Raw genomic sequence first — 11,822 nt, forward strand, 5'->3', positions numbered from 1 at the left:
TGGGATGGACTTCTTTCTCCATGGAAAGAGATTTTCTTTAGCTAGGAGAAGAACGGCTTTTCCTCTGATTCTGAGACCAGAGAGGTAAAGGAGGCAGTTTAGCTGGGTGAGATGTAGAGGATAAGAGGACCTTGCAGGAAGGTTCAGCTTTTGTTCAGTGAAATATGAGGCCAAGTTCTGAGCTCAGACAGTGAAGTAGGGGGTCGGAAGAAGCCATAAGAGAGAGCTAGAGACCAGAGAAATATTTGGAAGGCTACTGTGCTAGATGACAAAGGGAATCCATTAGGGAGATATTACAGGATTGCCTTGCCATGGTGAGGACCAGGATGAGGTCAGAGAGCCTCAATGTAGGATGGAGCCAGGCAGCTGGTTTTCTGATTTTCTTCTCTCCTTTGACATGCAGCCCATGAGCAGGAGTGCAGACTGATGCCTTCCTTGGAATCCATCTAAGGCTCAGCTTTCCCTAAATTATCAGCCCAGTCCCTTTCCTGATCTCTGGGGCTCAGTCTTTGTCTTGTTCTTAGACAATTAGGTGACCACAGCACCTCACTTTAAGAAGATGAGAGCCCAGAGAGAGAAGCCTCTGGGATCTTCAGGATTGGGTCTGCTCTAGTTCAAATAGAGTTACTTTCGACAGCAGAGAAATAAGGGCAAGAGAGGGAAAGCAACACAGGTGAGGCCAGAGCATGCATTTGCCTTCTAGAAGAGAGACCAGAATGCAAGGATCCTGGTAGAGGTTGGGCCTGACATAATCACTGGGCCCAGTCAGTAAACATGTATTAAATGATCAATACGTTCTAGGAACATATTTAAGCCCTCAGCATACAAATGTAAAGGTTAAATTCATGTGGGGACAATGATTATACAAAATTATGTGGTCACCAGTATTTATATCTTGAGTCAGAACCTTTATTTACAAATATTTACAAATGGAGAGGAAACAATAAAGAAGAGAAATATGAGAGAGGTTAGAGAAAATACCTTTACCAGCCCTCAGCCAGGAGGGCCAGTGGTGAGTAAGCACCACAGCCTCCTTCTAGATGGATGTTAATCTCTCCAGAAATTAGGAAAGGGTTCAGCTTTTTAGTCACCCAATGAAGTAATCCAAGAGTCAGAGTTTCAGTAAAAACTGAGCTTTGAGCCCGTAATTCAAGCTGTACTCTCCAACGAATCTTCCTTGAAGACAATCTCCAGAAGACTATCTTCTCCAAGACAATTCTTCCAAGCCAATTTCCTCCAATGGACTTAAGTTTCGGGCTTGATTTTATAGTGACTTCTTGTCCCTTCCTCTCTTCATATGGGCCAATCACAGTTTCCAGTTTGTCTAGTACTGTCCAAGGGGCAGTGTCTGTGGGATTGAATCCTCATCTTCTGAAGGTTAAGTCGTCTTAAAAAATATTAATAGATTACTGGTTGATTGAATAAAAAAGATTCACAGTTTCCTGATTGATTGAATTTCTTAGGGTATGAATCCTCTAAATACCTTGCTAGTTTCTCACCTAGTACTCAATAGAGTATTTAATCTTTTGTTGATTCAATTTAAAAGTAGACAGAGGGGCCTTCAGTCTAGGTTGGTACTAAGTATAGGTACTTTAGTTAGTGTTAACTCAGGATTGATAATAGAGTAAAGAGTTCCCTTTGACACAAAGGGAAACACCAGTCTGTGCTTTTGTGGAGCTCACAATCTTGAACCCAGACATGGAGGTTGTTTAGAAAGAAGCAAAAGATCCCTGAGATGATCCAGGGAAAAAGGAGTGTTGAGGAAAGGAAATTCATTTAATTCAGTAGGGAAATCAGGAACTAGAGGATTAGAGAATGACAATGTAAGGAGAAAAGCAAGCAAAGGAAAACCAATCCAAATTCTAATGATGAAAGTAAATATCACCATTTGCATATGGCCCCTAGTATGTTATACACTTTATAAATATTTTCTCATTAGATACTCATAGGAACCCTAGGAGTCACTTGATAATATTATTTCCATGTTATAATTGAGGAGCCTGAGACCAAAAGAGCTCCTTTGACTTGCCCATTGTTAAAAGTCCTAGAAAGTTTCTGAAATACAGGGAGAATGCATCACCACTTGTATTGTGATTTTTAAGAATATGAAAATGCTAGCATCTGTATAAAGTAGGAAATAAGAAGAGAATTGTACAAGATTTCCTGCTCATTTCCTTACAAAGGATCATGTACTTAGCTTACTGTATGAGACATGTTTTTAAACTTGGGAAATGCTATATTTTTGTTGAAATTGAATTAATAGAAGGATTTTTAGTGAAAAGAGGCTTCTGAAGAAAAGTAATGGCTGCTTTCAAGGAGTAGGGAACATCTCTTATGCCTTGGATAAATGCAGAAAAAGAGTGCTAAATTTCCTCATGTGTTATACTGGACTAAAAAATAAGATTGAAAGCAATCATGAAGGGAATTACTTAATTCTTACAGAGATGCTAGATGATAAAATAATAGGAACATTGAGTCTACATGCACACAGTTGTTCCATACCTATGAATAGAGAATTGAATATATAAACAGTGACAATGAAAGCTAAAAGATTGACAATGAATTGTCTAGTACTGTAGAAAGTATGCCCAGTTGCATGATTTGGTCTCAGCTGCCAAGATTTTCGATTAAGTCACTCATTCAGCCTTTCTGACATAATGGTCTAAGTTAGGAATTTAATAAAGCTAGCCTGTCCAAAATCCCAGGTTTCTTATGAGGAGCCAATGCGATCACATGGGAGTCTTTTTGTTACTTAAATTATGTTTTACTTTTGAGGTAATGGGATTTTTCAAAGGATGGATTGTGCCCATTTAAGTTAGAAGACTTCTTTTTACCTGAAAGTATATAAAGCAGTTTATGTTCTGATAATAATGGAAAGGAGATCGCTTTGTAGGTGTATATGTCACTATATATGTATGTTTTACTTTTTCTTTTAGGAGAATTCAGATTTGAAATGAAGGTGAATTCAACAGAAGGAAGCCTTCCTTTGGATGAAATGGACCTACAAAGATTCATGAGTGATGGTCTTGATAACTTTGCTTACAGGGAATTCTGTGTTGCACCTCAAAATTCATCTCATAAGGAATATCAAAGAATGTATACTGAGGAAAAATGTATTGAAAATAATCATTGCAGAGAGACTTTTTTGCACAGGGCCAGTCTCTTTGGACATCAGAAGATCCACACTGGGGAGAAACTTTTTGAATGCAAGCAATGTGGAAAGACATTCAATCATAGGTCCAATCTTTCTGTACATCAGAGGATGCACACTGGGGAGAAACCTTATGAATGTAAGCAATGTGGAAAGACATTCAGTCAGAGGTGTGATCTTGCTGTACATCAGAGGATACACGCTGTGGAGAAACCTTATGAATGCAAGCAATGTGGAAAGACATTCCGTTGGAGGTCAGTTCTTTCTTATCATCAGAGTGTCCACACTGGGGAGAAACCTTATGAATGCAAGCAATGTGGAAAGAGATTCCGTCTGAAGTGTGATCTTGCTGTACATCAGAGAGTCCACACTGGGGAGAAACCTTATGAATGCAAGCAATGTGGAAAGACATTCAGTTGGAGCTCTGATCTTGCTGTACATCAGAGACTGCACACTGGGGAGAAACCTTATGAATGCAAGCAATGTGGAAAGACATTCAGTAATCGATCTGCTTGTGTTTATCATCAGATGATGCACACTGGTGAGAAACCTTATGAATGCAAGCAATGTGGAAAGACATTCAGTCAGAGGTCTAATGTTGCTGTACATCAGAGAGTCCACACTGGGGAGAAACCTTATGAATGCAAGCAATGTGGAAAGACATTCAGTCGGAGCTCTGGTCTTGCCTATCATCAGAGGATGCACACTGGGGAGAAACCTTATGAGTGCAAGCAATGTGGAAAGACATTCAGTCAGAGGTGTGATCTTGCTGTACATCAAAGGATGCACACTGGTGAGAAACCTTATGAATGCAAGCAATGTGGAAAGACATTCCATCGGAGCTCAGGTCTTGCTTATCATCAGAGTGTCCACACTGGGGAGAAACCTTATGAATGCAAGCAATGTGGAAAGACGTTCAGTCGGAGCTCAGGTCTTGCTTATCATCAGAGAGTCCACACTGGGGAGAAACCTTATGAATGCAAGCAATGTGGAAAGACATTCCGTTGGAACTGTTATCTTGCTGTACATCAGAGGCTGCACACTGGGGAGAAACCTTATGAATGCAATCAATGTGGAAAGACGTTCAGTCATAGCTCTGGTGTTGCTTATCATAAAAGGCTGCACACTGGGGAGAAACCTTATGAATGTAAACAATGTGGAAAGACATTCACTCAGAGTTCTTCTCTAGCATATCATCAGAGGATGCATACTGGGGAGCAACCTTATTAATGCAAGCAATGTGGAAATATTCAGACAGACCTCTCTTTCTATTGTGTGAAAGGTATTTACACTCTACCGTTTCAGCATACCTAGTGTGACCCTAAACATGAATCAGGCAAGGATTGTGTGATGGAAATCATTGAGTTAGGATAGAGTGGCAGCAATAGTGAAACCACAAGGTGATTGCAGGGTGATGTCCTCTGCATATCCCCCTGGACAGTCTCCCTGGTGGCCGAGTCAAAATAGAAAGCCATAGTTGACTCCTGAGATGAGATTTGTGGTTTAATGGGCAGAGAAAAGGTCTTTATCAGCTTAGGCAAGAGCAAATAAACAAGCTCTTTTCTTTCAGCTTTGTTACTGGCTAAACTTCTCTGTGAGCATGGCTAGGGAATCTTAATGGTGGCCACAGAATTACAAGCTAAATGGAGTAATGAGGAAATTATGTATCTCCTATTTTTCCATTCCCCTACTACCTTAGGTTAAATAAAGTTAGTTTAGAGCCAGTCTCATAATCTTTCCTCTTATACTATATACTACAGTATCCAGGCATTCAATATATTGAGCTCTCACCTTGCTCAGAATAAGACAATTCAATATCTTATTTCGTAAGCTCTCCTAAGATTAGTGTAAAGATTTAAAAGACTAAAATATTTGAACATGAAGTAAACTCATAAAACCAAAAAATATATTAAAATGTGGTCACCAAAATCCATATATCTGAATTTAAAATTAGTTTTTATGGTAGTTCTATTTACAAAATGTGTTAGAAGAAATTAGAGGAAAGAGAATGGGCAGAGTAAGAAATCTAGCTTAAAAACTAGATAATTTGCTCCAATCCTGTCTTTACTCAAATAGGGCTAATTAGTCCTCAACTGGAGGACCTTCAACCAAGGGTTGATGCTGATCAAAACAAAGGCTCTGTCAATGAAGACTTTTCCAAGATGTAGGCCTCTCCAGAGCCTAGTCCCTCCAGAAAACCAGGAAAAGGAGTCAGCCTTTTCACATATCTGCTCTGTATAACCAAGGGAATGTACAAGAGCTGCCTCAAGAATGCCAGTCTAAGGTGCACAAAGCAGATCCTTTCACCAGAGTCCAGCTTCAACTCCAAACTCCAAAGAAGTACTCCTCATAGAAATCGGCAACTTCATTTAATGACACTTCTTTGAGTTTCTTCCTGTTCATTCCTTCCACTTTATGTGGTCTAGTTGTAGCTTTAGCTTTGCTTAGTACTGTCCCAAAGACAGTCATGTCTTATTCATCACCTACTTTAGCACATGTGGGTCACAGATTTCCCCCACTTATAGATAAACAGGTGTGTATGCGCTTCTGTAATTAAGCCTAAAAATAAGCAGGGGATAGCTAGTCCCATCTTTACAAGTCCCCCTGTGATCATTTGGGAGACTAGTCTCTAATTGAGTAGCATAATATTCAGCTTATACCTCTAAAAATCTTCTAACAACAAGTGTATGCAATATTGCACCTTCTAAAAGGAATCTAAAATAGTTAAAGAGAAAAAATAGGAGAGTAATTTTTTCAATGTGCTTAGGAGAAATAGAACACACAAGCAGTTAAAATGAACCCTAAATATTCAACTTTGGAGAGACATCAGTGAACCTTTGCCTTTGAGATTTTGTGACCTCTTTTCATAATTCTAAAAGAAGATATTTACTGTCTTCTTGACATTCTGCAGTATTTGGTGAGGTCAAAGAGCAAATCATCCACTTATTTAATTAACTTACTGTTTTTAGATTTTATATGTGTTGGCTCAAGAAATCATGCACACAGGGTAGGGCTTTCCACATACCCTTGTGGCAAATGACACAATTTCCATGGGAACTTTCACTTGCCATGTAAAGGCAAATATATTCTTGGAATCCTCATAAATAGGTGTCCAAAAAAAAAAAAAAAGCTGAGCACAAGTCCATTTCTGTAAAGTAAGTGGCTGTACTGGGAATAGAGGAAATTATTGTTTGGGTTTGAATCCACAGGATGTCTTGTTATGCCATGATTATTTATAGCCTTTACATCTTGGACCAATCTAAGTATGACTTTTCAATCTGGACCTATAATTGTTTTTGTTTTTGTTTCTAATGGGTAAAATGGGTGTATTATATTCCAATTTGCATGGAAGTATTCCTTGCTCAATTAATGAATTTATTACTGGGGTTATTCCCTCAATTGCCTCTTTTGATTGAGGGTACTGAGGAATGGAAGAAGCTGGCTCACCTTTTATCTTAATTTGAACAGGAACAGCTGGTTTAAGTAGACCTATATTGGAAGAAATGTGGCCTAAAGAAACTCAGGTATATCAGCTGTTATTTCAAATATGGGAGTCTCTCTGAAAGAAGTACAGGGAACAAAGATTCCTCAGGTTATTCTAATGACATAGATCCATCTGGAGTGCAAGTTATTCTGGCTTTAAGTTTATGTAATAGATCTCTTCCCAGCAGATTTGTGGGGGATCCAGACATTAATAGAAAAGATATTCTAAAGATAAGAGTCCCATGGGTAATATTCAAGGAAAAAATCTGGGGACCTTTTAAAGTGTTTCTGATATACCTACTACATGTAGAGAGCTAATACAGTTTCATTTTGCATCTGGTTACTCACCAGGGATGTTCTAAGTGCTCCAGTATCTAAAAGGCAATCATAGTGCAAGTTTTCCATTTTTAGGGTTACATGGGGTTTGTGTGTGTTTGGGAATGTATAGGGATAGTTAGCATTAAGATATCAGCATGTGGAAAATCAAAGGTTTCAATTTTTGATTCCAAGACCCTTGCTGCCTCTTCACAGCTTCATAAAGATTCTTTGGCATTTCTCTGGGATACTCCACAGTGAGGGGGATTTTTTCACCCTGAGTATAGTGTGGACGAACTCCACTTTTTATACATTGCTTTCGGTATTTTGTTCTGTGTTAATCATTTTCCTCCTCTGGATGAGTATTTCTGTAATTATTTTCATTATTTTTATTATATCTGTTATTTCTGCAATTACCATCATTCCTAAAATTCATATTATTTACTATCTGATTCCAGTTTCTACAGACCATCATTATGTGACCCTTTTTTCCACAGAAATGACACATTAATGATTCATTTGTGGATTCCTGCAATGGGGACATGGTAACTTCTCAGTTTTTTTTTTCATTTTTCTTCAACTTTTCCTCTTAAAATCTTATTTTATTCCTTTAAAACCTCCATTGCACCTTTGTTCTCCTCATGTTTATACTCATGGCCCTAAAAATGTAGACTGCTACCCTCCTCATTTCCTTGAGATCCATAGAGTACCAATTTGGGCACCTAGTCTTGAAGTGACCTTTAACCACTTTACAACAATTTTTAATGAATTGTCTATGTAGTTTGCTGGTATCCTTTTCTTGGGACAAATTCAGGTCTATATATCTGCCTCCCAGCTCAATAAGTCGTACCATATATTGTATTAAAATTATTTGTGGTTAGACTCTTACTATATATATATAGGTGGTCATCAGGGATTTAATTTCTAAACCCCAAAATGAATCACTAAAGTAAATAGAATTTATGGCAGTTTATTTACAATAGAGGGAAGATATTAAGGAATGAGAGAGAGGGGGAAAAAAACTCTGGCTTCTTCTGATATCAGTTAGAATTTCTAAGCCCCAGCCAGGCTAAGTGAAATGCAAGGTCACTAAGTCAACCTTTCACTCACCAAACAGTGACAGTCTAAATGGAAAGAAGTCTGGGTGTCTGTCTTTTGGTCTCTCCTCAAGGGTCTGTCTTCCAGTCGCTCTTCTGAGTCAGCTCTGAGTCAGAGATCCTCCTCCAACGCGAAATTCGAATCGAATATATATCTTGAATCTGAAATGAATCTTCTGCCCTTTTGGTCCTCCTAAGGGCCTTTTTCTCTTGTGTCACCTCCCCTAAATTTCACGTCTACCCATCACAGCAGACACTTTTCTTCAGGACTGCCCACTCTTTAGTTCTCACCTTTTTTGGTTAGGTTACTTATATAGTTACTTAACATCTTTTTTTGGTAAATTCACATTTTGTAGTTACTTAAGATCTTTTTGTGGTTAAAATGGGTACTTAAAATGCTGAGTTATCCCCTTTTTGTAGATTAAAATCTAAAAATAGATTATGGATTATAATTCAATCTTCCCAATAAAGGAAGAGCTAAGTACCTTCATTGTTACAATCAGGAGATAGCTAAATCCAATTTTTACAATTGGGAGGAATTTTCATCAGTTTTTTGTTTTATACATTTCAATTTTCACCATATCTCAAGCCTATTGGAGCAAGATCTCATCACTGTCAATAATGGTTATCTGGACTGACGTAATTTTGTGTAATGTTCATTGTTGGGACTCCATTTAGGATCTTCAGTTGGTCAATGAATTACTCTCTTACTTTGCTTCTGATTAGCAAGAGAAATGATTTTATTTTTCTCTGTTAAAAAAATGTCTAATAAAATGTTTATATCCACCCAATTAGGGTCAAATGTTTTATTTTTCAAACATTATTTTATTTGTTCATTTCCATACATTATTCATTGGAAACAGATCATTTTCTTTTCCTCCCCCCCCTCCCGCCACCCCTCCCATAGCTGATCCACGATGCCACTGGGTATCACCTGTGTCCTTGCTCCGAACCCATTTCCTTGTTGGTATTTGCATTAGGGTGTTTGTTTAGCATCTCTCCTCAATCCTATCCCCTCCACCCCTGTAGTCAAGCATTTGCTTTTCCTCGGTGTTTTTACTCCCCATAGTTTGTCCTCTGCTTGAGGATAGTGCTTTTTCTCCTAGATCCCTGCAGATTGTTCAGGGACATTGTATTGCCATTAATGGAGAAGTCCATCACCTTCGATTGTACCACAGTGTCTCAGTCTCTGTGTACAATGTTTTCCTGGTTCTGCTCCTCTCGCTCTGCATTACTTCCTGGAGGTTGTTCCAGTCTCCATGGAACTTCTCCACTTTATTATTCCTTTGAGCACAATAGTATTCCATCACCAACATATACCACAATGTGTTCAGCCATTCCCCAATGGAAAGGCATCCCCTCCTTTTCCAATTTTTGGCCACCACAAAGAGCGCAGCTATGAATATTCTTGTACAGGTCTTTTTCCTTATGATCTCTTTGGGGTACAGACCCAGCAGTGCTATGGCTGGATCAACGGGCAGGCAGCCACATGGACTAATGTGGACCACGGATGAAGTAATTTCAGCTCCTTGAAGACGCCAGGCAACAACTGCCCAAGCAAACAACTCTTTCCTTAGTAAATGAGTCAGAAAGTTCCCGAGAAGTCATCCCCACTTGGACTCTCTCTTCCTTTTATCTTTTGTCTGCTTGCTCCTTTTACCTTCGCTTGTCTTCCCTTACTTATTTACCTATTATCCTAGCCATTCGGTCGCTATATTCTCGGAAAATAAAGCTTGTTTCTTTGAAAGGGAGTTAGTTTGAGTCTTCGATCAATCCCTTGGATGAGACGCGATCTCCCTCATCCGCATCGGTGTGTCCCGTACTTCCTCTTAACGTCAAGGGGAAAGTCTACTTGTGCTCAAGGGGATTCCTTGTTGGATATGAATCTTGGAAAAACTCTATTAAGAGTTGGCATGGAGGTTCTTGGGAGAGGAAAGACGCGTAGGTACCGTCGGGTTACGTGGTTCCTTTGGGTGTCGTGGGAAGAAGACTGGAAAGGCAAGAGAGGGGTCGATGGTGAAGAATTGGGGAACTCCAAAGAGAAGTGATTGGGACCCAAAGAGTTTGAGTACAGGGTGAGAATGACGCAGAGCATCAACGTAGAGACAGCCCGTGCGTCGGGAGACGAATGGGCTGGGGTTGGGGAGACGTGAGGCAAGCAGACCCCAAATGGACTACGGTGGTGATCGTCTAAGCCTGAGGTGAGGAAGGCCTGGAGCAGGCTGGGAGCTGCGGCAGAGGAGAAGAGGGAACGTTGGAGACATCACAGAGGGAAAAGCAGCGAGAGATGCTGCAGAGGCGGCCTTTCCATTCCTTGTCCGTGGATGCTAAGTGAGGCCCGGGGAAGGCAGAGCCAGCGATTTGGTTAGGGAGAGGCATCCCTTCCGTCCACGTTGACTGAACTATGGCTGAATTTGTTTTCTTATGCCTCGTCGTAGTGCAGGAAGTCATGTCAGGAAGCCCCGAGTTCCAATCTCGAGTTCGATTCTTGGCTGTACAACGCCAGGGAAGCCGCTAAACCCGTCTCAGTCTGTGGCTCCCGAGGTTGTAACACGGAGCGCAGCACCTCCCTCACGTAGTGGGGAGGGTCGGCTGGCCTGGCCTGGGACTCGGGGCTGAATGTCTCCAGGCGAGAGCGCTTGAGGACAACTGCTGAGGCTTGGCCCTGCCCAGAGTGAGAGAGGAAACGCGGCCTCCGGAGGGCCCATCGCGCCCCAGCACTGATGCCTCCTCGTCGTGGGGGCTGGAGGGTCCGGGCGAAAGCCGCGGGGCCACGAGGCCCGGCTCCCGGGAGGGGACCTAACGCGGACCACTTTTACCCCGGGAAAAGGCTGTGGGCAGAGCAGAGAACGAGGGCAGAGCCGGAGGGCGCCGGAGACACCGGCTAGTCCAGCCACCTCGCTATTTGGGGGAGAGAAGAAGCCTGAAGAGGGCCGCTGACGCTTGAAAATTAGATTCGAGGGAGGAGAGCAAACAAGAACTCATGACCTCTGGATGCCACCCAAATGACCAGGCTTCGTTTCCCTCAAATGAACGTGTCCTTTCCCATCTCCAGGCCTTTGCCCAAACGGTGCCCCCTGCCTATCTGTGGAAACTTCAGGAAAGCAGCTTTGACAAGTGAAATGAACCTCCCAAGTCACTCTCCATGCAGCGACCATTTGGGCAGACCGTCCCGTGGCCAACGTGGGAAGTGCAGACGTTCTTTAATTGCCCCTTTCCAAGGACTTCCACATTCGACGGCGGGGCTGCCCGTGCGCCCGTAAGCCCTGAATGTGGAGGAGAGCCAGGAAGACCGAGCCTCCGTCGCACCCGGACGCGCGCTAACCCAGACGGACACTTGACTGGCTGCCTCGGCTTCGTCGTCTGCAAGCTGGAGACAGACGGCAACCTGCCGTGTCTTGGGGCGACGTGCGGCACGGCCGACAGAGCGAGGAGCGATGGACTCGCGCCGAACGCCAGGGCAGGGTGGAGGTGGGAGGGACGAAGGGCGGAGCCTCGCGGAGACGCTGACGACTGCTCCGCGCTATGACTCGGGTAGAACGAGGGCGACACAACGGGGCTTTGCCCCGGGCGCCTCACTCAGAGGCGTGGCGGCTCTGGCCACCTTTATCAGCGCAGAGATAACGTGGCACGTCACACAGTGACGGGGGGGGGGGGGGGGGGGGGGGGGGGGGGGGGGGGGGGAGCTGCCTCGCTCCCCTGGCGGCCAGCCAGTGCCAGCCGCCGGGCCCGCTTTCCTCCTCTGGCCCCGGTTCCACCCAGGAAGCCTTTTGCGA

General features: G+C 42.5%; 1 protein-coding gene across 6 annotated transcripts in view; it reads left to right on the forward strand.

Annotated features, from left to right (window-relative positions):
- The window catches only part of LOC103097644 (zinc finger protein OZF-like), an 87,900-nt gene that overhangs the window by 22,059 nt on the left and 54,019 nt on the right, over positions 1-11,822 (forward strand). For 4 of the 6 annotated variants that reach the window (XM_056825166.1, XM_056825187.1, XM_056825172.1 and 1 more), the window contains one exon: positions 2,937-8,837. The exons of 1 other annotated variant lie outside the window; for it this stretch is intronic. In XM_056825166.1, the coding sequence (XP_056681144.1) occupies positions 2,937-4,381 (1,445 nt within the window). In that variant the 3' untranslated portion in view covers positions 4,382-8,837. Of the gene's footprint in view, positions 1-2,936; positions 8,838-11,822 lie in introns of those variants that run through there. One more of the 6 variants, XR_008918117.1, reaches the window with a different exon arrangement.

This window comes from Monodelphis domestica, chromosome 1 (genome assembly GCF_027887165.1).
Source record: "Monodelphis domestica isolate mMonDom1 chromosome 1, mMonDom1.pri, whole genome shotgun sequence".
Classification (NCBI taxonomy): Eukaryota; Metazoa; Chordata; class Mammalia; order Didelphimorphia; family Didelphidae; genus Monodelphis; species Monodelphis domestica.